The 27195-nt window shown below is 57.8% G+C and overlaps 1 protein-coding gene across 12 annotated transcripts in view; it reads right to left on the bottom strand.

Moving 5' to 3' along the window:
• ADAMTSL2 (ADAMTS like 2) overlaps window positions 1–27195 on the bottom strand; it is a 40321-nt gene that overhangs the window by 2822 nt on the left and 10304 nt on the right. For 8 of the 12 annotated variants that reach the window (XR_012424141.1, XM_045372783.2, XM_074016075.1 and 5 more), the window contains 9 exons: window positions 24830–25005; window positions 16508–16865; window positions 15281–15653; window positions 9947–10044; window positions 5646–5772; window positions 4219–4432; window positions 3948–4103; window positions 3147–3317; window positions 2221–2397 (listed from right to left, as the gene is read on the bottom strand). Coding sequence is in view for 7 of the 12 variants with exons in the window: in XM_045372783.2 (XP_045228718.2) it covers window positions 2221–2397; window positions 3147–3317; window positions 3948–4103; window positions 4219–4432; window positions 5646–5772; window positions 9947–10044; window positions 15281–15653; window positions 16508–16865; window positions 24830–25005 (1850 nt within the window). In the remaining 5 variants the exon portion in view is untranslated. Of the gene's footprint in view, window positions 1–2220; window positions 2469–3146; window positions 3318–3947; window positions 4104–4218; window positions 4433–5645; window positions 5773–9946; window positions 10045–15280; window positions 15654–16507; window positions 16866–24829; window positions 25006–27195 lie in introns of all 12 variants that reach the window. The other 4 variants (XR_012424143.1, XR_012424144.1, XR_006692561.2 and 1 more) reach the window with 1 other exon arrangement.

Below are 27195 nucleotides of genomic sequence, written 5' to 3' on the forward strand. Positions count from 1 at the left end.
CTCATCAGGGCTAGGAGGATGCTCCTCCCCAGCGTCCCAGGCTGTCCTTCTGGGGTCCCCCCTTCATGGTCTCCCCGTGCCATGGCTCATCACCCTCTGGGGTCGCCCCTTCATGGTCTCCCCGTGCCATGGCTCATCACCCTCTGGGGTCCCCCCTTCATGGCTTCATGGCCCCCCACGCCATGGCTCATCACCCAGCAAGGTACCTGCACCGAGTGGGTCCCAGTTTCCTGGCCCCACAGTGGCCCCCCATCTGAAGCTAGTGCTCTTCCCAAACTACAGACCTGGGCTGACTCCCTGGGGCCCTGGAACCCCAGTCAGCCCCCCTGCCCCTTCCCACTCTCCCCTCCCACCGGGCTTAGCCTTTCCAGGAGCCTTCATGACCCAGCACACTGTGGTCTCTCCAGCTGACTCCCAGCAAAAGCCGGCTCACCCTTCAGGTCCTGGCTCTGCCCAGGCCTCCCCCGGGAAGCCCCAGGCCCACGCTTAGCCTTTCCCCTCCTCACTTGGGTGTCCTTTGGTGGGCAACAGGGAATGAGTGGGTGGGTGTTCTCCCTCCTGAATAAGCATGTGTGCAATAGGGCAGGCAGAGGCCCTGGGGGATCAGGGTGGACGCCAGACACCACCCAGTGTGCACGGAGAGCCTGGGGCCTGGCGAGGGCCCAGGACCTGGACCCCAATCTCTGAGCAGGGCCACACTGGGGTCCCCGCTCACTCCTCACAGACTCTTGGACTCTCTGCCTTGAACTCATAAGGTTTAGGATTTGGCACCCACCCGCCACAGTGACCAAGACATAGAGCCCTCGGGTACCAGGGCCTGAGACACAGTGGGGCACTTCACCATGAACGTTCCAGGCCCCGAGTCCCATCTGACACCCCTATTTTGTCGCCTGGGTATTCAGAGTTGGCCCATGAGGAAACTGAGGCTACAGGTAGCTGGAGACCCCAGGTAAACAGCCTGGCTATGGCAGCCCCTGCCCAGTGATTCCCAGATACCCTCTGGACACTCCCAGGTCCCCCTCTCAGAAGCTCATGGCATCGCCAGGTGGGAGGGGCTGGGACTGGCGCCAGGGCTGGCGCTGCTGTGAAAGGGGCATGGAGGGCTGGCGTGTCACAGCCGATGTGAGTTATTCAAGCTGGAGTCTAGACGGGACTGCCTCCGTGGGGCCCAGAAGGCGGAGGGGCACCCACTGGCACAGGGCAGGGCTCTGGAGTCTCCTGGAGGCCCCACAGGAAGTGGCACAGAAGGGGAAAACAGCAGGGGAGGTGAAAGTAACCTGTTTGCTCTGCAAGACAACTGGGGGTGAGGGGGCGCCCAGTTTGCCACCCCCTCTGTGAAACCAGGGCTGCCCACCCACCTCGGGGCTCCCTGCCCAGGGCCCCTCAGGATGAGCTGGTCCAGGCCCCCCTTCCCTTGCAGATGCCACACCCCACCTAGGTTTCACTCTAGGGCCATGGACAGGCCTGGCCTCCAATGTCTGCTACAGCCCCCAGTAACTGTGGGACCCCGAGTGGGCCAGAGAGTTCTCTGAACTTCAGTTTCTTCCTCTGAGGAATGGGGAAAAGGACCCCTCCTCATGGCACTACTGGGAGAGAGGAGACCCTTCCGGCAAAGAGCTGGGCCAGGGTGGCCACACATGCCTCAAGGCCCCAGGATGGGAGGGCTCTCCTCCCCTCTACAAAGACAGCCAAGATCTCAGCTCTGTCCTGCCTGACATCCTGACGCTGGGGCATTCTGGGGGCCCAAGAGTCAAAGAATCTCGGAGGGGCCAGACCTGTGCAGGAAACTTACTGCCCTTTCCTCTGGCCCCGCCGGTGTCCTGACCTGGGGTGCATGTGTATTACGGTCTCCCTAAATCCCAAGTCCTACCTTGGCTGTGGCTCCCGGAGGGCCAACCCTGTGTGTGCCTCAGCCCAATCTGCTCCTCCCGCCCACCTGGGGCCTGTCTATCCCGTGGTGTCAGGCGCATGGGCTGCCAGGCGCAGGATGAGTGCCACAGGGATCCCAGGGACAGGATCAGAGAAGGCTTCCCGGAGGTGCTGGCTCTGGCACCAGCTGACGTGGTGGAGTTGAGCAACCTTCCTGGGAAGGAAGGCCCTCACAGAGGCTGTCGGGGAGGGAGGAGCGGGAAGCACTTAAGGAGCCTTGAGGCAGGAGGGGCGGGATCAAAATTCAGGTCTGGCCTCAGGCAGCCTCAGAGGGGCCAGCTGGGAGCTCACCTCTGACCACGGGCTGGTGTACCACTTGAAGCAGGGCCTCTCGAAACACGTGCTCTCCTCGGGAGGCTTCTTGGCGAGCCCACACTCGGGGCCGCTGCGCGTCTGCGGCTTCCCGTTGGCCAGCTCCATGCAGAGCACCAGCCGCTTCTTGACCCCGCGCCCACAGGTGGTGTTGCACTGAGGCCGGGGCAGAGGGAGCGGGTCAGCGCCAGGGCCCAGCAGGACCCTATACAGGGCCCACGGCGACTCTGGTGACAACGGTCTGGTCAATAGCAATTGGGTGAGAATGCTCCAATGCATTACAAACTGGCTGAGAACTCTCTGTTCGATAACCATTTGGCCCCAAATGGATTTGATCAAAAGCAATTTAGCACAAAACCATCTGTTTTGAAACAAATTGGCTAATGACAATTTGGCCAATGATGATTTGGCCAAAATCAATTTAGCAGAAAACAATTTGGCCCGAGATTATCTGGTTTAGTGATCTGCCTGGAGCTGCTGGTTGAAAGCAATTTGTGGAGAGCAACTCGTCTGAAATGGCAAGTTGATGACGACGACAGGTGGGCGGGGAAGACACACTGGTCATGATCAAAGGTTGCACAGGCCCCTGGGCCAGGAGCAGGCAGCCGGAACATCCCCCGTCCTTAGCTTTCTGCATCCCAGGGACTTGGGGGCCCAGGCTGGGGACAATGCCAATTCTGCACACACCACTGAGCCATGCAAAATTGGGATTTGGGGACTTGAAAGGTGTTTTCCTACCTTTTAAGCCTTTTGTATTCGAAACTAATTTTTAGGGAATGGTCCCTCATAATTTGCAATGAATTCCTCTTTTCCACCCATCTGTGGTCCCAGCCACCTGGCTCTCCTCTCCGGCCAAATGTTCTCCAGACACTGGGAGGCCCTTCAGCGGGCTCTGGGGCACTCACCCGCTCCCAGTCCTGGGCCAGCCAGTGGGCGGGACAGTTTTTGTCCCCACAGGGGTGGATGGCCAGAGGCTTGGTCTCCATCTGGCACTGGGACTCAGGTACCACTCGTCCGTCGCTGGTCTTGCAGTACACGTGCCTGATGGTGCGGCCTTGCCCGCAGCTTCCACTGCACTGCAGGGGAGAGAACAGGCAGGGGACATCGAGTGAGAGGCAGCCACGCCAGGAGGGGCCCTGGATGTCAGTCCCAAGGGAGAGGAGTGGCTCCCAGGCAGTGTCGAAGCGGTTGCCATGGTAACCACTTTTTAAATAACATTTTCTGTTCTAATTACAGAAATAATGCATGCTTGATGAAAAGCACACAGAGAAAAGCACACTTAAAAAGATCTGTGCACCCACCACCCAGAGGCGACCCCAGCTAGCATCTGAGTATCTCTCTCGATGAGAGAGACCGGGAAAGAGACAGAGACACAGAGAGACAGAGATAGGGGGAGACAGAGAGACTCGGAGACAAACAGAGACAGGGAGACAGAGACAGACAGAGGGACAGAGACACAGACACAGACAGGGAGATAACGGCAGAGAGAGACACAGAGAGATAAACAGGTGATAGAGGGAAGGTGATGCTGGTCACGTGTTTGGAGAGAAGTTTTGATTCCTATGGTAACACGGGAGAAGGCTGGTTGGACAGTCTTCACCTCACACCCTTGCCTCAGAAAAAATGGAAACAGAGGCACATCAAGGCAAAGCTCTGGGACCCCCTCACCAGCCACACGCCCAGCCACCCCTCAGTGCAGGCCTCACCGGTCCCCAATCGGAGACAGTCCACTGCCGGTCACAGGGCGGGCCCGTGCAGTTCTTCTCCCCTACAGGCCTGGTGTTGGGGTCACACAGCTTCTCATCCTCTGAGCAGCGGATGTCCCTGGTCACCACACTGCGCTCCCCACACTTGGCAGTGCACTGTGGCAGCAGGGGGAGGGGGTGGGGGGGCATGGTGAAGGTGTAGCCACCTCCATTTCCCAAGCCCAGCTCCCCAGCTCTTCCTGACCCCCGGCTTGCTCCCGCAGGCACTCACCTCGGACCACTCTGACATCTCCCACTGGGGCCCGCAGGCGGGGTTCCGGCAGGTCTTTCGTTCCTCAGGCCGCACGGCCTCGGCTGCCTCACACAGGTCGCTGTACACGGAGCTGTCGAAGCCGGGCGAGAGCATCTTCCAGCAGCGCACGACGCGGAACTGGTAGCCCTCTCCGCAGGTGCGCGAACACTCGCTCCAGCTGCTCGTCTCCCACCTGCCCCGGGAGCAGATGGCCTTCAACGATCCCCCTGTGGTGACCGGGACCCCATGCAACCCACACCCCTAGAGAAAACACGGTTCCTCCCTCCCTCCCCCATGTGGTCCAAAACCACACGCCACAAGCTAAGCTGGACAGGAGGGTGTCGAGGCCCAAGGGTGCAGGCTGGGCCATGACGGCCCTGGAGGTCTTCAGGGAGCACCTTAGCAAGGTGGTTGGCGGGTGCCCTGAGTGTGGGCTCGGCATTCCTGCCCCTTTGTGCCCTGCTGTGTCACACAGGTGGCTGTGCCCCCATGGGACTCTGACGAGGGTGGAAGTGAGCAGAAGGCACATTTCTGGATCTGTGTCCAGAAAGGGGGCCTGGCCAGCGTGCTGGGGAAAGACCTTGTTCCCCTCAGCCTGAGCTGGGAGAGGTTATGAACAAGACTTGGAAGTCTTCCAGGCAGATAGACTTGGAATAAGAGGTCCAAAGCTGATGGGCTCTGAGCGGAAGGACAGGGCCTGCTGGACGCCACCCCTGGGCCAGGCTTAGCAGCATTCTGGAGACCCTGGGCGTTCTGCCCTTCCCAGAAAGGAGCAAACGTGCAGGATGCGGGAGGCCCTGGATGGAGCAGCCCAGAAAAGAAGAGGCAGTGTGGTTGTGTGCAGGGAGCAGGAGAGCTCAGCCTCCAAGGAGCGTGGGATCCTCGTTGGTGGAGGCCGGCACCCTCAGGCTCATCTGGGGACCCCACTTGTCACTAGGGGTAGGATGCACTCAGCTCAGTCTGACTGCGTCCACAAGGCAGGAGACGAGGCCCAGGGGTCAAGAAAACAGGCCTCCACCCACATCCAAGGGACAGTCAATAGGCATGGAATCGTGGAAATAATCCCTTTGGGTTTCTAAAAATCCTAGATGTGCCAAGCGGACCTGGTGGGGCAAAGAGATCTCTGTAACATAGAGTAATGTTGAGAATGGTTTCTAAATCTATGGTGGCAAGCATTTATGGAGCACCTACTGTATACGAGGCACAGTGACAGATTAAACTGCAACTCCTGGGAAGACACAGAAGGTCTCTGAGAGGTGAGGTCTCTATGCCCCTCCTCAAAGCACCCCCACGGTCCTGCACACAAAGCACCTCTACGGGGCAGCGGGGTAAGTCTGACTGCTTCTCTGGGCAGAGCCCCGCACGCCCCTTCCAAGCCCCTGCCCAGGGCCCCCGGTGGCAGGTACCTGGGCTGGCACTCCCTCCCGGCACAGAACTCGTGTACAGGCTCGGGACGAGTCAGGGCATCGCAGTAGCTGTCATCCACCTCGACCCCATCGTAGCGGACACACATGGCGTACGTAGACATGACCCCTGGGTTCGGGACAGGGGAGGGCCTGTAAGCCATGCCAGCACCTCGGAGCCCAGGAGACAGGCCTCAGGACTTGGGGCAAGTCACCTGACCTCCAGCTCAGCTTTCTGGCTTGGGGATCAGTCACAGCTTGTGGAACTGCAGCATTAGAGCAGCACTGTGGGTCTAAGCTGTGCGGGTCCGAGCTCTTCTCTTTGCCCCCCGACCCCGCCCCACCCATCCCGGCTGGGCTCCCAGTTCCCACGTCACGGAGTCCGGGCTTTGAGTCCACTCCAGCTGGCCGCCGTGGAGGTGCAGAGGCAAACACAGTCAGGTGTCCCCCATTGCCAGGCGTTCAGCAACCACCCATTGCTGGGTGGACGGGCAGGTGGGAGTGAAACCTGACCGCTCCAGCCCTGTCAGCCCCCTCAGAGGTCATGGTGGGGGCTTGGGTGCGCCCTGCCCTCTACGGCATGCCCCGGACTTAGCAAGCATCATCTTGAACTTTATTTTTTTGAGATAGAGCCTCACTCCGTGGCCCAGGCTGGAGTGCACTGGTGCAATCTCAGCTCACTGCAACCTCCCCCTCCTGGGTTCAAGCAATTCTCCTGCCTCAGCCTCCTGAGCAGCTGGGATTACAGGGACCTGTCATCACGCCCGGCTAATTTGTGTATTTTCATAGAGACAGGGTTTCACCATGTTGGTCAGGCTGGTCTTGAACTCCTGACCTCAGGTGATCTGCCCGCCTCGGCCTCCCACAGTGCTGGGATGACAGGCGTGAGCCACCATGCCAGGCCTGAACTTTCTTTAATCATCACTGTGTGCCTGTCTTTGCTGGTGCCCCATACTCTGTAATCCCATCGGGGGACAGTGGGTGACAGGCAGCCCTCACCTAGCAGTGCCACTTCCTTGACCACATCTCCACCTTTTGCTTCTCTTGTCCTCGCCCTGACACCCTCACCTGGTACCGAACTGCCACACAGGCCCAGCTCCCTGCCCAGGAGCAGGATGATGCTGGGGGAGCCGGCAGCAGTGGGAACAGGCTTGGGCTGGGGTTAGGGTTTGCTGCTTCTGCTGTGTGTGTGTGTGTGAGAATGTGAGAGTGTGTGTGTGTGTGTGTGTGTGTGTGTGTGTGTGGCCACCGGAGACAGACCCAGCCTTCCGGGATGACGGGCATCATGGAACGGTCTTGGCTGCAGCTGCCAGTTCCCCCAGAAGGAAATCGGTTTCCCCATACCCAGAGAGCCCAGCCACCCAGCGGCGCGTGTCTGCAGGCCAGCGGCTCCTGCCTCTCCAAGCCCCAGCCCTGGATGGAACGAAACAGCCTGGGAAGCAGCCGACAACGGGATTTTTTCTTTTTTCCGTCAAGGACGAGCCAGGCTGCAATCACGGTTCCTCTCCCGCCAGAGCTGGGCCGTGCAGCCTTTAGCCTTCTCTGAGGGGGAGGCAGGCTTCCCGGCCAGGTCTGCTCGGAATGTTCCAGGCCTCAGAGACACCCGCTCTGGGGCCCAGGGAGGTGCGGGGCTGGGGACTTGCAGACCATCGCCAAGTGCCTGGTTATTCATTCGCTCCTCGTCATGGAGTGGAAACGCGGCAGGCCTTGGTCAAGAGAGACTGGAATCCAAGTCCCAGCTCAGTGCCTCCCTGGGGTGACGTGACCGTGACCGGACTCCAGGCCTCAGCGTGCTCCTTCCCAAAATGAGAACCTTCCAGAAAGCGGGTGAGAATCCAATGCCAGGATGTTTTTTCCTGGGCACCCTCTTCATGACACCCATCTCGAAAAGGGTGCTTTTCAAACCTCCTGAGCCACAGAACCCTCCCTGAAACAAAAGAAAGGGGAGGATGAAGCCTGGGGGCTGCGGGATCCACTGTCCTCACCACGGTGCCCTGGAGCACCGAAGGGCAGCAGACACTTCCGCCTGTGACCCAAGCTGAGGCCAAACTCACGCCCCTCTGTTGCTGTGGCTCCAAAAGAGTGTCTTCAAAGAAAAATCTAAAAGCAAGCCTCCCCACCGTGGCCAAAGCTCAGGGCAGGCTGACCCGCCCCACTGATGGCACTGCCCTGTGCCTGGGTTCTTGCGAAGCACAAGATGGAGGGTGCGCCAATGACCATCCATGAGACATCCACATGGACACAACCTATGAAAAGGGTAGACCCTGACTCTGTTATTTCTGCCCAGTGCCATTCAGCACCTCCCACAGTGACAGGGAACTCTCCCTCCCTCCTGCCCTCTCCCTTTCTCTCTCTCTCTCTCTCTGTCTCTCTGGGTGGCTCATCTCTATTTCTGAACAGCCTCCTCTAAAGCAGGCTTCCTTCTTCCAGAGCCAAAACCTGTCTTTCTGATTTCCTGTTGTCCTCTGCTCCACTGCACCTTGGGCCACGCTGCACAGACCCAGTCCAGCCCCCTCCCTGCCATTCTCTGGGTGTTGGGAGACGGTACTGTGTCCTCCCTGGGGACGTCTTCCACACAGGGCTGCCCATCAGGCCCCTCGCCACCGAGGCTGCCTCACCCTGCAGACGTCTCGAGCGACATCCCCTCCCCAGCCAGCGATGTGTCTGGGAGGAATCACAGATGTTTGCAGACACTTAGTGACAACGCCCACAGGCTTGACACTTACTGACAACGCCCACACACTTGGAGTCCCCTGGCCGGGAAGTGTGGAGGAACTCAGGGCAGGTCCGCAAAGGACTTGGCAAAGCAGACCCCCGTGCTGACACCCCGCCACCAAGCTCAGCTACCCTCGGGGCCTGCCCGGAAGGCAGGTCACATGGCTCACTTCCGAGGCCAGCTGTTCCTGGGCATCGTGGAAGCCGCACCCTGCGTCAGGTGGTGGCAGCCACCCTCAGCACAGCAGCATCCATTGACCTCTGACCAGGAGAGGTTATTTCTTGTTTCATGTGGATCCCCACAACCCACCTTTGACATGAATATGTGTCCCAGTTCACCTGTGGAAAATGGGGGCTCAGAAGGATTTGGCAATTTGCCCAGGGCCCATGGTGTGGTCAACCAGGCGGTGCAAGCCTGGCCGTGCAAGCCTGGCCAAGCTGGGTGCTCACCACACCACCCACAGCATTTGTTTTCCCTCCAGAATGCCAGGTGCAGGGGCAAACACAGCATGCCCCGTGGCTATGCCCTGCTTGGGGGCTCATATAACAGGAGACGGAGCCCTTTCTTCAGCCCCAGAGAGGCAAGGCCAGTGTGAGCAGAGCCTGCATGGTTGCCCCAGCCCCTCCCTCTCTTGGACCCATCTCCTGAGATGCCAGCAGGGCTGCAGAGGGGGTGGCCAAGCTCAGACTGCCCAGCTGCATGGAATCCTCACTGGCCAGAGACTGTAAGGGCATCAAATGCCCTGGCAAATGGGGGGCACTGGGGTGGGGCCAAGAGCATCAAACCTTTTGAGGGGCAGCTGGGTGTCCTCTACATCCAAACATGAAGCCCCAAGAATAGATAAAATGCGACCTCAGAGCTGGCACTGGGGTCTCCCTACCACATTTTCTCCCCTGTCAACGCCCCTGTATCCTGGTCCCGGGTTTGACATCCGACCTTGTGGCATCCCCCAGGGGAGGGTACCAGAGTGGGCAGCAGAGGCAGCTCCAGCTCCCAGCAGCTGTGGCCAGTGTCTCGGGGCGATGGTGGCTGTGCAGCCAGACAGCTGTGGGTTCAAATCCCAGCTCAGCTCTTACTAACCACACACATCTGTCTGTCCAGGAACCACTGCAGAGGGTCTTTTTCCCCTTCCTAATTCCTCTCCTGCTGATGAGGTCCTAGAAATTGCCTACTTCCCTTCTTCATAGATCACAGGGGCCTGTGACTCCCTTACTATGTTTGCTGGAAGCAAAAGTAAAATCTCTGCTACCTAAGATTTCTTACTTTTAACCCAAAGGATGTTTGCCCTAACAAAACATGGTATCACTGGCAACAGACAAGGGATCATTGGTGGTGGACTGGGTGACCCCCTGGGGGCCTGGACCCGACCATGGTCTAGCACACTGTGAGAACGAGGGTGGCCTCACCAGACACCCAAACTCCTATCACGCCACACCGCCCCCGAGTCAGGAGGCCACCAGACAAGCACCCCGAGGGCAGTTTGGGGTTGTAAGCTAGTGGGTGGGCCCGACAGCCCCAGCCCGCGTCTGTGGAAATGGGTTCAGGGCAGTTGCTGCCCCTTGGCACCCATGGCACCCATGACCAGTACCTGTGGTGCAGGTGGCACTGCAGGGCTCATGGGATGAGAGCTTCCACCGGTACATGTCCGCGGGACTCACGCCTTGCTTGCGCGCCTTGGGCCTGGTCCTGAAAGCGAGATCAAGCAGAGAAGGCGATGAGAAGCTCCATGCCTCACCGGCGGGCTCTGGCTTTTCAGGTGAGTGTGTTTTCTTTGGAGAGTACGTTCACCTGAAGCACACACCTGTCGGCCCCAGGCCGACTCTCCACCCGCTACAGTCAGAGTTCCCACTGTCTGAAGTGGAACGGATGAGGCGCCCCCGGAGATGCACATTTTAGGATCGAACAGACATTGTTTCCATCTCAGTAACTGCATGGGAGCTGCCCAAGCTCCTTCTGGGGGGCAGGGTGGCCGGAGAATTTGGGGCCCCCAGCACTGTAGTTGCTCCTGCACACACGCAGGCTTCTCGATATCACCTTCTCACATCAGCTAGTGGGTTCCTTCTTCCCACCGGGGAGGGGACCTCAGAGGGTGTCTTATGTACTAAGAATGTTCCAGAATTCTCTCCCACCCCCTCCTCCAGCTGGGACTCTGAGGGAATGGGGGACACTAGGCATCCAGCTTCCAATTATCAAAATTAAAAAGCTCGGCTGCTGGCAGAGGTGTGGCCACAGCCTACAGTGCAATCCGGGTTGGCCATGGCTGCACAGACCTGCTGGGGTTGGGGGAGGCACGCTGGGTCCCCGCCAGCCACCAGCTATGATTCTTGGCTGGAGCCTACGCAGCCAAAGCCAACTATTGTTAGGACTGTTTGCTTCTTTGAACCAGTAGGTGTGCCTGGGCCCAAGCTCCACATCCAATGTGCAGGCTGATTCTGGACTCGGCAGGGGAGGAGGGAAGCAGAGGCAGAGGCAGCTCCACAGCCCGGGCATCTGCTCTGGCACACTGCCATGGAGTCCCGCCGCCTCCGAGCCAGAGAAGGGGCGAGGGCAAGCCAGCACGGTGGACAGCAGGTCCTTCGAGCTTCAACTTTTTAAACAGGACAGTGCAGCAGGTGGCCCTGCCCAATTGGCTCCACTTTCCTCTGGGCCCAGAGGGACTGGCTAGAGATGACCCCGAGCTGCCATACGTCACTGGGCTGAAATGTGGGCCAGGTCACAGGTCCTTCTTCGGGACCTTCCGTCACCTGGGGGTGGTCAGGCTTAGAGCATTATATTCAGAAAGCCTTTCGGATTGACTCCGTGACAGAGACATGCGTTTGGATTGAACGGGGAGTTTACAATGTGTTAGGCAAGTGGGTGAGGATTGCTCTTGTGTTTTGCTTGGACTGGAATGGGAGGATCCCAAAGCCAGGCAGAACTTTTGGGGATGAACGTTGCCTTGACCACACATCTGAGGCCCCAGGAATGATCTACCCACAGGAGCTTCAGCAGTGAGTTCACCGGTGTGGTTCCCTAAACTCAGGGAGGGAGAAGACGAGTGAAGGGAGAAGGGATGAGGACCAAAGCCCAGGAAAGGCAGCAGGCTGGGGGCTGATCCACTTGTTTCTTCAAAGCCTCCCTCACCTGGGAGCTTCAAGCCAGGAGAGTCTGTCCCAGCCCATCCTGGGGCTCGAGGGGAAGGGGAGAGTGCCTTCTCCTCCCTCTTTAAAACTTAAAGCTTTAAAAACGGGGGTGGGGGCCAGGCGCGGTGACTCACGCCTGTAATCCCAGCACTTTGGGAGGCCGAGGCAGGTGGATCACGAGGTCAGGAGATCGAGACCATCCTGACTAACACGGTGAAACCCCATCTCTACTAAAAATACAAAAAAAATTCACCAGGCGTGCTGGCGGGCGCCTGTAGTCCCAGCTACTCAGGAGGCTGAGGCAGGAGGATGGCTTGAACCCGGGAGGTGGAGCTTGCAGTGAGCTGAGATGGCGCCACTGCACTCCAGCCTGGGCAACAGAGCGAGACTCCGTCTCAAAAAAAAAAAAAAAAAAATGGGGGTGGCTGGGGGATTTCCCAAGACCCTGTCATATCAGAACAAAAGTTTCCTGGAAATCTGGAAACCTGTCCCAATGGGGGCCACTCAGAGCACCCAGATCGGGATGAGTAAGTCCTTTTAGGGAAGGGAGAACCTGGAAGACCAACCCTTAATGTTTGATTCAGAAAACACTAAACTGTGCTGACCAGGTCCCTACCTACTTTCAACAGCTTTAAATTCTCCCCAAGAACAAAAAGAAACGAAAAGATCCAACCCATGCCCCTCCACCCCACCCATGGAGGCGATCCGCCATCTTTATCTAATTACACGCTCTGAGCCAGCAGGCAGCATGACTCATGCCTGACTCAAGAGAGAGCGGGCCTGGTTCAAAATAACCCTTTGGATTTTAAGCACCAAAGGTATTTCTGGAGGGGCTGCCCACACACTCTTCGCAGCAGCACGTGTGGGGCATAGCAGATGCAACTCTCGAACATAACCCTGCATATATTTGCACAACAATGCAACGCCTAGCAGGTTCCGTTCTTGGAAGTAGCACAAGGAAATGGGACACCCAGGAAATCGCTGAAGCACCAACCCATCGCTCTCCTCCATCTGGAAGGAAGACACTGCCCCTCTCAGCTGTGAAAGTCAGAGCTGCTAGACTGGGGCTGGTGACGCCCGTGGAGTCACCACCAGACCGCCTGTCACTCCTCGGGGTCCTTTGCCCAGCTGCCTGGGCAGACACAGGCTCACGGGCTCCCCAGGCAGGAGAAGCTCTGAAGCCACCGTGTTTGTTTATACACAAGCCAGAAAGTACTCTGTTCTTCTCTCCCCCTAAGGCTTCGGAGAGGGACTCCGCGTCTCTGTGTCTCAGACGCTTGTTCCCAAAGTCGGAGTCTGGTGACAGGGGCCCCTCCCTTGATTGTTTGAAGCTTTTCTGGAAAGATGAAAATAGCCTTTCCTTTCTGGGCTGCCCCTTTGATTTTGCCTTCTCTGAGCAGACACGACTTCCTGTGTTTGGACAACGCGGCCGAGACGTGGCTATTTTGGCCCTGGTGGTTTCCCCCGCTGCCTCCCTCTGCCCTTTATCTCTCCAGGCCATCTTTGGTCCCTGGGCGGCAGCATCCTTTGATGGCAGGCCGGTCGGGGGAGCAGCGGCATCTCGGCACTCGGGAACTTTCTGAGGGCTGACAACCTAGTTGATCAATCCTTGAGGCCCCTGACAGGCGCTGGAAATTCAATATATCCTGGGGCGGGGGGCTAGGAGGGGAGGGTAAGAGTCAACCAAGATGGGGCGGGAGAGACTCTTTACAAAGCGGCTTGACGATCAGAAAGCTTGTGCCATGACCCTGGCCTAAGGATCACTGAATATTTGACCTGGTGGGCCCTAAGGGCACCCCCTGACAAGCCCCTCAATGAGAGGTGGGGAAACTGAGGCCCAGAGGAAGACAGAGATGCTCAACTCACATGGTGTCCATGCCTTTAGCCAAATTCCACAGTGAGGTCTTGGTGCCACCCTGATAAACCTTTTCAGAGGGCTCTGACTGGCAGAGAGCTGGCCTCCCTGACCCAGGCAATGGGTCCTGAAAGGTGCCCCCCACTGCTGCCACTTGGAGGCTCAGTTTTCTACTAATAGCTTCTGCTTACGGGAGGCCTTACCGTGTACCCCACACACGGAATACCAGGTAATGCCCTGGACCGCCCTGGGAGGTGAGGAGGGCCCACGCTGAAGACGCAGACAGACTGGTAGCCTTGAGCAGTGCCATTCCCACGGGCAGGCACTGTCTGGGTCCGTCCCTCCCGTCCTTTGCCCAGGGTCCCCTATCAGACTCAGACATTGTACCCAAAGCAAGGCCCGGACTCCTCACCCGAGTCCTGAGAACCAGTCAGAGGTCCCACCTACCCAAGGCTTTGAGCATGTCAGGGTAAAGGGTGAGCAGACAGCCCTGTGCCACCCCTGCGGGAAGAGGGGTAGCTGGAGGAGGCTCCGGGCCCCACTCTGTCCACATCTGCAAAGTAGGGTTCTGCCCAGAGCCTGCCAGAAGTGTCCAGGACATCCTCCCTGTGCCCCACAGCGCCAGGCACCTCAGGGGCCTCAGAAAACAGTTTGAGCAAAGGGGCAGGCATGCCCTGGGGCCTCCTGGCTCACCAGGGAGGCTGGCTTCGTTGCTGTGGTCCCAGGGCTGGATGGGTGGAAGGGTGGCCCCAAACCACATCACCTCGAGAGTGAACCCTGAATCTCCCATCAAATTCAGTCCCTGAGCCCCAAGAAGACCCACTCAGCACTCCCGGCCCAGGCCGGGTTCAGTCCATGCTTGCGACTAAAGTCAAGGGGCTTGGGCTAGACCTCAGAAAATAAACCCAAATACCAGTGGGCCCATGCCTGCCTCCAACCCCCACTCAACGCCGGTTTAAAATAGCTCCCAGGCGCATATGAGTTGCTGGGAGACAGTGTGGGGACCTTCAAGGGGGGCCCACCCTCTATCTGGGGGTGGGGGGAGCTTGTCACCAGGGACTATGCTCCAGTAGGGACATGGCAGGTCTGGGGTCACCCTGCTCACAGCTGGCCCCTGACCCAGGGACGCTCCCAACCTCACGCTCCCCCAGGTCTAGCTGTGACTGCCCAGGCATCCCCAGCTGTGACTGTCCAGACATCCCTGGCTGTGACTGCCCAGGTGCCCCCAGACATGGCTGCCCATGTAACCCCAGCTGCGGCCTTGGCTCTAGACGCCTGGCCCCAGGTGGACTCTCTCATGGCCCTCGCCAGCTGCAATGCCAACCTTGTTATTCATCCCTGATTTCAGGGTCGTGGAGGAACCCACCAGATCCTCTCCAGCCCTTGCTGAGGCCTGGGGCTGAGGCACTCTGCACTTGGGAAGCTGCCCGGACCTCTGCCTCCTCCTAAAGGCGTGTCTGCCATGACTGTCCAGACTTCGAACTCAGGGGTCCCAGGTCCTCGGGCTCTGGGACCTCGAATACACCGCTAGCCCTCTCTGAGCCCACAATAGCCACCCCACCGCTAAGGGCGGTTGTGACAATGGCACGTGTCTATGCATATAAAACGCTGAGCTCCGTCCCTGGCTCACAAGCAGTGCTCAGAGCTGTTACCTTCCAGCCTCCCTTCCCCGCATCAGCTGCACACATAGGGGCTCAGCCCTGGATCCTAATCCACGGACGTAACTTTTGGGGAAAATTCACTCCAGTCCAGGCCTCTGACTTTGTGCTCAGATCCACAGGGCAGTGAGTGGAGAACTGCAGGAAGAAGGGGCCCTCTCTCCTCTATTTCTAGGACCCCAGCCCTTCTGGCCAGACCCCCCACAGTAGGGCCTCACTTTCTACCTGGCCTCGGCCCCCTCCTGCCCCCGAGGGCCCTGGTCAGGGCTCAGGAAAGTGCTTCCTACCTGGCCTTGTGAGTCCTGTTCCCGGCCGAGGTGGGCAGGCTGGTGCTGACGTTGGGGAACGGGGCCTCGGCGGAGCTGTTGGCAACCCTGTCGCTGCTCAGCTCCAGGTAGGACCCGTTGAGCAGGTAAGCACCAGCCCCCTCGTTCTCCTCATAGTCCACGAAGAAGCTCTCGGCCAGGGAGCTCCTCGGAGCACCCTGCGCAAAGATGCTGTTCACAGTCTCATTGAGGGTGAAGTCCTTCAAGTCAGAGCCTGTGCCCAGCAGCTGGTCGGAGATGGCATTAGCCGAGAAGAACTCCTGGGAGGCGAAGTGGGTGTCAACCTCTTGGTCATCCTTGTCCCCGGCGAGAGGAGTCCCTGTGATGTTGAGATCTAGAGAGGAGACAGGTGGCTCAATCATGAGTGTACCCCAGCCCTGGGGGCAAGGGCTGCCCTGGGGAGGGGACCTGGACGAGGGGCGATGGAAACGCCGAGCTGAACCAAGAAGCTTCCAGAAGGAAGGCTTCTGCCCAACTAGAGGATAAAATTCGGCCAAGACGGAGGCACGAAGCACACCTGGACCATCTCTCGCTGACGGACTTCTGCAGTGGATTGACTAGCATCCCCCCAAAATTCATACCCCGCCCCCGGAACCTCAGAGTGTGATCTTATTTGGAAATAGGGTCATTGTAGATATAATGAGTTAAGAATCTTGAGATGAAATGATCGTGGACTGAGAAATATCCTTATCAGAAAGGGACAGACAGAGACACTGTCACAGAGGAGGAGGCCCGTGAGGAAAAAGGCAGAGGCCAGAGTGACACGGTCACAACCAAGGGGCACCTGGGGCCCCCGAAGCTTTTGCTCCCTGTGGTGTCTCAGCTGAGGCGAGACCAGGTGCTCGCTGAATGAGCGATGGGATGGGCGAGAGATCAGACCATCCCAGGTTTGACTCCCAGCTCCTCCACGGTGGACTGTGTGACTTGGCCAAGCCACTTCCTCTTTCTAAGCCTCAGTCTCCTCATCCATCAAATGGGGATAACCGCATCTACCTCAAAGAATGCATGGACAGAAGGACCTATCCCAAGTACTTAACCTGCGCTTGCCCAGAGGACATCTGCAGGTACTTGGCAGCTCTTACGAATCTCCTCTGTAGGTTTGCAAAGGGCCTGAGACCCCTCCCCCAAGATCTCCTTCCCTGGGCTGCCTCCCGGGCCCCACCCCCATGCCTCCCTCCTCCTGGTTACCTCGGAAGCCCTTGCCCCTGGGGGGCCCCTCGCAGGCCCCGCCGCCGGCCTGCTCGCACACCTCGTTGGTCTCCTGGCCCTGACTCGGGCCCAGCTCCATGTCCAGGCCCGGGTGGCCAAACAGCCGGTTGTCCAGGCCCAGCCGCTCTGAGGAGGCTTGGCCGTAGAGGGAGCCGTTGTGTGGGACGAAGCCCATCAGCCCGGCCCCGTCCAGGCCCTGGCTCTCAGCGCTCTCGGAGGCGGGCTCGGAGAAGCCGTAGTAGACCGGCTGGGGGCGGCGCTCGTGCGGCTCGTGCGGTGGCTGCAGCAGCGTGTACTCAAAGGTGATGGAGGGGCTTTTGCCATTCTGGTTCCACACCTAGGGAAAGAGAAGTGGGGCCCCAGCCCCTCCTTACTCTGTCCAGCCCCTTCCCCACCAATCCCCTTCCCACAGAGCTGCTGGGAGGATTGTCTGCTGTGACTCACAGCTGAGTCCCCCCAGGGAATAACACTGCCTTGCCCAGCCCAACACAGTGTCCCTGCCCCAGGGGCATCCAAGTCAAACCCTGAGAACAGGGCGGGCGCTGGGGGAGTGTGGTTGGGGGAATGGCCCGCCCTGGGTACAGGTAACAAGAGGCAGGCTGTATGTGGAGAATTTAAGTAATGAAGTCAACTAAAACCTGGCTTGCATTTTCTCCTCACCACGTGCCAGAAATCCTAAGTAATTAGTGTCCTCCCATCACCCTCCAACCCAGAGCCCCACCACGCAGGCCAGCGTGGGAGCACAAAGACCCAGGGTCTGCCTCAATTCGAGACAACAATGAAGGCTCATCCCCGCTCCAGGGCTCCCTGTGGGATGGGCTGAGGCCGCTGGCAGACCCCGGGGCAGCCCGGCTTCTCCCTCTGCAGACCCCTGCTGCCCCTCTCTCTAGGAGTTGCTCTTTCCAGAGATTCCAACCAAAACCAGCCGGTGTCAGGAGCAGGGAGGCCTAGGAAGCAGACTCTAAAATGGGGTGTTGGAGAGGATCACCTGCTGGCAGAGGCAATCAGGGTCCATCTGGGAGTGGCTGGAGCACGAAGACCCCCGGAAGACAATGCCGTTGTGAAAAGGTTCATTGGGAACTGAGAGGGAATGCCAGTGAAAGGAAAGGCACTATTGGTGTGATAGCTCAAGTGTTTGAGAGTTGGCTGGGGCAGGGGTAGCGATTAAAAACTTGTAAAGGGGCCGGGCGCGGTGGCTCAAGCCTGTAATCCCAGCACTTTGGGAGGCCGAGACGGGTGGATCACGAGGTCAGGAGATCGAGACCATCCTGGCTAACACGGTGAAACCTCCTCTCTACTAAAAAATACAAAAAACTAGCCGGGCGAGGTGGCGGGCGCCTGTAGTCCCAGCTACTCGGGAGGCTGAGGCAGGAGAATGGCGTGAACCCAGGAGGCGGAGCTTGCAGTGAGCCGAGATCTGGCCACTGCACTCCAGCCTGGGCGACAGAGCGAGACTCCGTCTCAAAAAAAAAAAAAAAAATTGTAAAGGACTGTGGAAGTAAAGGACCCCAAGAATGAAAGGACGGCCCGGAAAGGTGAGGGTCTGCGCAGTAGCAGAGAAAGACACCCTCGTGTCAAGCAACTGGAAGGTGGGAGAGGCAGAGGTGCCTCCAAGGAGCAGAGAGTGTGCTCCTCCCAACTCTGCTGGGCCTGCTATGCCCAGGACAGAGTCCAACCAGAAGAGGGGGACCTTGAGACTCAGGGTGTGGGGATCTGAGTCAATACGCTTGAAAAACTTCAAATCTCAAAAGTCCCAAGTCTTCGGAGCCTAAAAAATGGGTCCGTCTCATTCCTACCTGTTAAAGCCAGCACTACTCCGGCCTGAAAATGACAGAGAGACCTCTGCCTTCACGGCCACGTGGACCTCCCACAGGACTTGGCCTGCCCTTCTCTCCCAGCCACCAGAGCAATAGCTTGGATTAAGTCACATTCTCACCCGGTCCGGGGAGTCCTGGGAGAAGGGACTGTACACCAACAGAACGTCAGGACCAGCCCTCAGGAACTGCTGGGTGCATCCTCTCATGACAAAGACTTTAGCACATTGGTGAGAACGTGGGGAGAAATGCTACCAGGCTACTGGGATGGTACTTAGAAGCATGGAGAGCAGAGATGGGCACGGTGGCTCAAGCCTGTAATCCCAGCACTTTGGGAGGCCGAGACGGGTGGATCACGAGGTCAAGAAATCGAGACCATCCTGGCTAACACGGTGAAACCCTGTCTCTACTAAAAAATACAAGAAACTAGCCGGGCATGGTAGCGGGCGCCTGTAGTCCCAGCTACTCGGTAGGCTGAGGCAGGAGAGCCGAGATCTGGCCACTGCACTCCAGCCTGGGCAACAGAGTGAGACTCCGTTTCAAAAAAAAAAAAAAAAAAAGAAGCACGGAGAAGGCAGGGGCTGACCTACATGAGGCAGATGTAGCCAGCCCATCATATCCTGCATTTTTTTTTTTTTTTTTGAGACGGAGTCTCGCTCTATCCCCCAGGCTGGAGTGCTGTGGCATGACCTCGGCTCACTGCAAGCTCCGCCTCCCGGGTTCACACCATTCTCCTGCCTCAGCCTCCCGAGTAGCTGGGACTACAGGCGCCCGCCACCACGCCCCGCTAATTTTGTTTTTGTATTTTTAGTAGAGATGGGGTTTCAGTGTGTTAGACAGGATGGATTCAATTTCCTGACCTCATGATCCACCCGCCTCGGCCTCCTAAAGTGGTGGGATTACAGGCATGAGCCACCGCGCCTGGCCCACATTCCGCCTTTAACTCAATAGTTTAGCCTCCACAATAACCAGACAGACCCCGGAGGATCTGCCATCTGAGTCTACATGGGTACTGCATCCTCCACCAAGCGGGCACCCTCCACTGCCAGAGCATGACCACTGTGTTCTCTCTCCTAGAGCGGATGAGCATGGCCTCATGTTGATCCTAGGTGGCCACTGATCTGGAAAATATGTTCTTTTCTATCCCTGCCAAGAAGGTGGACCAGAAATGATTTCCTTCCCCTGGGGCGGACAACCGTACACGTTTACAGTCTTGACCCAGGGCAATGCTTACGTTTCCGCTCCCAATTACAATACACCGTAAAGGCATCTGGACCACTCCAAGAACTTGACCTTTGTCCTCTGCACTGATACTTAGCGGCTCAGAGGAGCAGGCACTGGCGCTAGAGGTCTTGGTAAAGCACCTGCCTTTCAGAGGAGCAGAGATTCAACCCCGTGAACATTCAGCGGCCCCCTACATTAGTGGAAATGTCAGGGTTCAGTGGGTTGGGGTACGCCAGACATCTCTTTGAGAGGAAGGGGAAATTGATGGCATCTCATCCCCTCCACCACGAAGAATAATTCTGAAGCCAGCATATTCTACATCCAAGAATGTTCAATTCATCTGCTGGGTGACATTAAAAGCTGCTGCTGGACAGGTGCAGTGGCTCATGCCTGTAATCCCAGCACTTTGGGAGGCCGAGGCAGACAGATCATGAGGTCAGTAGTTTGAGACCAGCCTGGCCAACATGGCGAAACCCCGTCTCTACTAAAAATACAAAAATTAGCTGGGCCTGGTGGTGCACGCCTGTAGTCCCAGCTACTCTGGAGGCTGAGGCAGGAGAATCATTTGAACCCAGGAGGCGGAGGTTGCAGGGAGCCAAGATTGCACCATTGCACTGTAGCCTGGGCAACAGGGTGAGACTCCATCTCAAAAAAACAAAACAAAACAAAACAAAACAAACAGGTGCTGCTTTGGGTGGAATCCTGAGTGGAAGGGGCCCCACAGCACGTCCAGGCTGTGAGGCAAGCAGCCTGCCACATGGAAAGTATGACCTGGCGGATCCTATAGGAATAGAGGTATCTGTGGTAGGGAAAGATGTCAGACGGAATTTCTGGAAAGCCTTTAGGGAAAGCATAACATAGAACCCTGTGGTTCTGGAGCAAGGCCATCTGCAGCAAATAAATATACATCAGTTGCAAAAAACTTCTGGCACGCTGTGAGGCCCTACTAGAGAAGGAACGCTTGGGCTGCGGGACATCAGGCGACCCACGCAGCCAGAGCTGCCTCCAACATGAGTCCTATCAGCTCCGCCAGCAGCAATCCATCATAAGGTGGAAGTGTTACACCAGGGCTAGGCACAGGCACGGCCAGAGGGTACGAGCGCGCTGTGTCAGCAAGGGACCCAAACTCCCCCATCCAAGACCCTTGCACCCACATCCCCTTTCTAGCTCACAGCTATGGCTGGCGGGTGGTGGGCAGGGGGGGCTTGTGATGAAGGGAGAGCAGAGAAAAATGGCCAAACTTGATTCAGTGATGGGTTGGCTTGCCCTGAGGGTGCAAGCTGGAAATGGGCTCTACTTCACTGAAGCCCCATCCAGGGCTGGCCTGGAAAAATGGCAGTGAAGGAAAATCTTCCCTACAGGCTTCAGGCAGCGCACGTGATGTGAGCGTCGGTGTGATGGGAGGCAGGGCAACCCGAGATGAGAATATGAACTGAATCACGGTCGGTGGCAAGTGGCTCGGCTGGCTGGTCAGGTCAGGAGCCTGGATGGGAAAGATCCGAAGGCTGGAGACCATGAGGTCTGGAGGAGGCCCCTGTGGCTGGATCTAGGGAGTGGGCATAATGGAGGTCCTCATTTCACTTGTTAATTTGTACCAGGAAGCATCACCATGCGAGAGGCACTAAACACCCCAGTAGAAGACAGAATGGCCTTGCCACCGGACACAGGCTAGTCGCCGGCATCAGTCACCCCACTGCAGGCACAATGAATCAGCGTGGAGGAACACGGCTTCTCACTCACCACAGCCACCATAGCTCCTTCCACTCCTGAACGTCCAGTCTCTGGCCTCAACACTAAGCCTCTAAACAGCACCGCCTCTCAAGGAGGCCACTCAGCTACTGGGTGACAACCTGATCACAACAGACCGCTTCCATCCTGGAAGGGGAAACGCCGAATCTGGTCCTAAATAAAAGTTGCGTTTCCTGCCCACAGAACCTCAGCCAGCCCTAACACCCAAGGGCTCACAGAGCATCTGATTGACCGAGACAGGATACCAATAACATGGCACTGGACAAAGGGACCCCCTTTATATCAGAGGACGTGACACAACGGGCACACGACTGTGAGATCCACTGGGCCTGCCATATCCTACAATACCCAGAAACGCCAGCCTGATGGAGCAATGGAGGGGGAGCCACGGTGCCAGCTGAGAGGCCACACACCTGTGAGGGTGGAGCATCCCCCATGAGGTACCACCCACATAAATCAAAGGATTTTCCTTCACTGCCGTTTTTCCAGGCCAGCCTTGGATAGGGCTTTAGTGAAGTAGAGCCCATTTCCAGCTTGCACCCTCAGGGCAAGCCGACCCACCTCTGAAAAGAGTTTGGCCATTTTTCTCTGCTCTTACTTCATCGTGAGGGCCCCCCCCCCCGACACAGCCATAGCTGTGAGCTAGAAAGGGGATGTGGGGACGAGGGTCTTGGATGGGAGAGCTTGCGTCCTTTGCTGACACAGCTCTCTTGTACCCTCTGGCCCTGTGCTTCGTCCTGGTGCTATGTGCCCAGTACGTAGATGACATGGGTCTGGGACGCAGGAGAGGCAGTAGCAGTAGCGATCATTCCCAGCCACCACTTGGGGACTGTGTGTTCCCCATCCCTGCAGCTCTGGGGTCTGTGGTCTAGAGGCCTTGGTTTGCACAGGGGGAACATTTCCATCCAAAGATGTAGCAACAGTTTCATTACGCTTTAGGCTGTGGCCACACATGGTCCGTTTGAACATTTTGTACCAAGAGACCAGCAGCATGGAAATGAGTGGCCGTCCTGGCGGGGTGATCGACCTTGATGATCAACAGCAGAGAGGCCAGGGGAGGTGGCTCACGCCTATAATCCAAGCATTTTGAGAGGCCAAGGCAGGAGGGTCCCTTGAGGCCCAGAGTTCGAGACCAGCCTGGACAACATAGCAAGACCCTCTCTCTTATGCCGGGCACAGTGGCTCACGCCTGTAATCCCAGCACTTTGGGAGGCTGAGGCAGGCGGATCACAAGGTCAGGAGATCGAGACCACGGTGAAACCCCATCTCTACTAAAGATACAAAAAATTAGCCTGGCACGGTGGCAGGCGCCTGTAGTCCCAGCTACTCAGGAGGCTGAGGCAGGAGAATGGCGTGAACCCGGGAGGCGGAGCTTGCAGTGAGCCGAGATCGCACCACTGCACTCCAGCCTGGGTGACAGAGCGAGACTCCATCTTAGAAAAAAAAAAAAAAAAAAAAGACCCTCTCTCTATTAAAAAAAAAAAAGAGTAGGAAAGGCGTTGTTTGACCCTGGGGCCAAAGAATCTATGTGACACCTGCTGATGCCCTGGGCATCTCTTGGTATCCCCCTGCCCCTTGTGATGATAACTGGACAAAGCCAGCAGCCTCAGGTTGAGAAGGCCATGGAGACCAGGGTCACTTCACCAGGTAGCCACCTGGCCCCGCTGAGGTGCTAGCTCAGGCTAAGGGGAAATACAGCATGTCACAGAAGGAGGAAACTGAGTGTCAGTTGCAGCCCCTACACCAGCTGCAGTTCAGCCCACCAAACTTCCTCCTGTAAGGCTCCCCAAGAAAGAAACCAACGCAATTCTAGAGGAGCTGTTCCCTGCCAAGGCAGACTCATGCAAAGCGCATGGGTCCAAGCCATGCCGGGGGTGGACCACGGACCTCACCCTTCGGTGAACTGCCTGGGGTGGGCGTGCGACAGTTCACAGCTGTGCCCCGCCAGGCATTTCCCTCAGCCAGAGGGAGCTGTCTCTCCCCAGGTCATGCCCCCAACAAGAGGCAACTACACGTGGCAATACATGATGCCCTCCTGCCCAAACTGGAGATAATGCGATCCCGGGGGGACTGGCCGAAGCCCACAGAAACTGCATCACAGCTCAGCTGCCCCCTCTGTCTAGTCCCATGCTCTCCTGCCCATACCAGCCAGTGTTCCCAAGGCCGCTCCTGACACTTCCTCCAAGCCCTCTTGCACGCAAACCCCCACCTCAGAGTCTATTTTCTGGGGACCCTGACCTACAAAACAGCCCCTACAGCCAGGAGGCAAAGCCAGGTGGCCAGTCCACCTCCAGACACAGCTCCAGGCAGGGCCAGGTAAGCATAGACACAGAGATGTGTGGCCCGCATTTGATTCCGGGGTCACCAGGAAAGCTCTTCAGCCAAAAAGCAGTGTGAGGAGACGGACAAGCACCCCCAGTTACAGACCCCTCCAGCACAGCAGCTAAACAAAGAACAGGCTCTGGCAACAGGCAGGCCTGGGTTCAAAGCCCAGTCGTGCCACTTACAATTCCATGACTGCTCAAGTCACTCACCTCTCTATGCCTACATTTCATTACCTGCAACGTGAGGCAATGAAACCCACTACAGTGATATCTGGAAACCAAAACAGCTTAGGTAGGGAGGGGGCGCGGCTCCATCCCTGCTGTATTCCCTCGGCCTCCAGGAAAGCCAGTAGGCCTTGATGGCCACCACAACTGCCCATCTCAATGTCACCTGACTTTGGCGACATGACAAGTCCTTTACATATTTTCAGTCTGAGGCACCAATCCACCAGGGGCTTCATTTCCAGATGCTAGCCATAGGATAACTCGTGGCAAGCCGGGCATAACAGGCCCACATTCTCTCCTGCCTACTGCTCGGGCCCTGAGCCCCACCCCAGAACCCCTGAGTGTCCCGGGGAGGCCATGTCAGGGGAGGGGCAGGGGCCACAGGAACTACCTTGGGCCCTGGCACTAAGGACCCAGCACAAACACCATAGTGCCCAGGGGGGCGGAGCATGAAGCTAGATAGGGGCATAAACCCCTCCACCGTAGAGTGGGGAGGGGTCCAGCGTCGTCCTTAGTGCCCCGAGCTCCCTGTGGACTTCCCAAAGGGCAGGAAATGGGCAGCATGGAAACCCCGCTGGTCCACCGCTGGACCCCGCTGGTCCACCAGGGAAGCTAGCCACAGTGAATGGATGGATGAATGAATGATTTCAAGAAGTGGGTGAGAGAGTGGGTGGTTGAGTGAGAAGTGAACGGGTAAATGAATTAATGAACTGATGAGTGAATGGGAGACTGTGAATGAACCAAAATCTGAGTGAATGAATGAACAAGGGAGGCAGTTAGTGAAAGAACAAGTGAATGAGTAACAGTGATTGCACGTGAAGCCCAACCCAGAGTGGTGAGGCTGCCAGGGGCACGTGCACAGTGGCCCTGGGGGTGTCACAGGCTGGAAGCCCCCACCTGTGGCCAGATTCTGGGGAAGCAGTGCCCGGGGCCTCGGGGGCCCCCAAGGCCTGCGGCACACGCACCATGACGTTCAGGCCCTGGTTGGTGGGTCCCTGTGCCACGATGTACTCGATTCCGGTCTCATAGACATCCATGGGCCGCCGGTACTTGACCACGGTGCCTGCGATGTTGAAGTTCTTGGGGCTGTCCACCTTGTAGTTGCCGTTGAAGAAGTAGTAGCCAGCTTCGTCTGCAAGAGCTGGAAGGGCAAAACCGCCGGTCACAAAGGGCCAAACTGGCTGGGGGAGGAGGTAGTGTCACCGGCTCAGGGAACCACCACCGCCAGCCCTGCCCTCCAGAACCCCGGCCCAGATGCCCCCGAAACAGGAAACTCCCATCATGGAGAGTCTGGCCAGTGAATGCAGAGGAGGCGCAAACAGACATTCCTCTCAGCCTAAAATCAGCAATGAAGGACTTGTCTAGATGCTGAACACGGCTGGCTAGGGACCCATTTGCAGCTGCCTTTGAAGAAGCTGAGGCGCTGCAAAGTAATGAGGTCGCACCACGACCAAGGGACGCAGTCTGGAGCAGGACAGTCTGTGGCCTGTGGAAGGCACACATGAAGCTAGATAGGGGCATAAACCCCTCCACCATGAGGTGGGGAGGGGCCCAGCCTCGTCCTTAGTGCCCCGAGCTCCCTGTGGACTTCCCAAAGGGCAGGAAATGGGCCAGCACAGAACCCCCACTGGTCCACCAGGGAAGCTAGCCACAGTGAAAAGATGGATGAACGAACGATTTCACCAGCAGGAGTCCTGGGTGCCCCTCCCGTCGTCCACACAGAGCGACGCTGCAGCCCTGGCCTGGCCGGCATGGGGGGTGCCGACCACCAGGCCCTTCCTGGGGATCGCCCTGAGCTGGCCAGCTCCATCCTCTTCATAGGAGCAGAGACTTCCTGCTGCCCTTGCAGGCAGGGCCATGCTGACCCTTCACCCGTTAACGCGTGCACCCGGACCTGGCCGAGGTGCTCAATCAGGCCAGGACGGCCTGGCGCAATCTCAGCTGCCCTCTTCCTGGGGCCGGGTGGGTGGGCACTCCCAGGGCCTGACTCCAGCCTGATGGACGCTCAGGATGGAAACAAATGGTCCATGAAAGCCGGTGACCCCTGCAGACTGGAACAAATGCCCAGAGTTGGTGGGGTTTCAGGGGGAACTGATTCTCCCTGGGGCCATGGAGAGTGAGAAGAGGCAGGGGGCCTCCAGGGCTGGGGACGCGGGGAGGAGGCTGACTCCGCGCTCGGGACACTCTGTCTTCCAAAGGGTGTCCTTAAAGCCAGTTCCAGGAACTGGCCCGCGGGAGAAGAGGAGTTCGACTTCCAAATTCCTGATGCAATATGAACAGAGGAGCCGGGGCAATTAATTTATTATCAGACAGACGCAACAAGCAGGACATGTCTGCTTGAAAAACCCCCTTAACGTAGAAAAGTCAGAAGATAACACACATTAGAGTCCAAGTTCTGCGAGGGGAGTGTGCTGGGGCCTGGCTGTCTCGGCCCCGTTTCCAGGTGTATGCGCAGGGTTAAATCCGAGGCTCTCGTCCAAAACCTGTTTCCTGACAGTAATGACCTTCCTTCCTACGGCTTTCCCAGTGCTCCGAGGCCACCCTTGGTATTTCCACGCGTCTGTTTCAAGAGCGAGAGCTCTGCAGCCAGCTCAGAAAACGTGGAGTTTCCTGGCCTCTCCACTCTCCCGGCAAGCAAGCGACAAAGCAACCGGCCTGGCGAGAGGCCCAGCTCCCCGCTCAGGCCAGGGAGCAGCCCCCAGGGCGCTGGGTGGTGGAGCCAGCGTCTGCAGCACAGACCTGCTGGGGTGGGGGCACTCAGACCCCAGGGCACATACGGAGGGCTGGCCCTTGGGCTCTGGAGAGGGGATAGGAGAACCCGAAGTGGGTCCCAGCCTGAAGACCTTCAGCAAAGCCTCATCTTCCAGCACCCACTTAGGAGATGGGCTTCACCCCACCAGTTCTGGCTCTCAGGAGGAGTGGGAGGCAGTGGGGGGAGTAAGCCCAGGTAGTATCAGGTTTGGGGCTACACCTGTGTCCAAAAACAACATCCCCTTATAGCCTGGGTCACCAGCCCGCCCCGTGAAGGGCAGGGTCGAGCACAGAGCAGCTCACAGGCGTCAGCACCTGCCCACCGTGGCCCAAAGGGTGCAGACATGGCTTGTTGCTCGGCCAATGATCCAGCTTCACAGAGGGCCCTTCCAAAATTTGCCACCAAGGCTCACTACACTCAAAATTTGCCACCAAAATGGGGTCTCACCACTCCATCCATCATGGAAATAACTCCAGAATCCTCAGGTTAGAGGACTCCCCTCCCACGGCCCAGCCTCCCAGTGGAGACTGACTAATGGCAAGAACATCAGCATGAGGCCCCCAGACCTGAGTCGGAATC

This window comes from Macaca fascicularis, chromosome 15 (assembly GCF_037993035.2).
Source record: "Macaca fascicularis isolate 582-1 chromosome 15, T2T-MFA8v1.1".
In the NCBI taxonomy this organism is placed as follows: domain Eukaryota; kingdom Metazoa; phylum Chordata; class Mammalia; order Primates; family Cercopithecidae; genus Macaca; species Macaca fascicularis.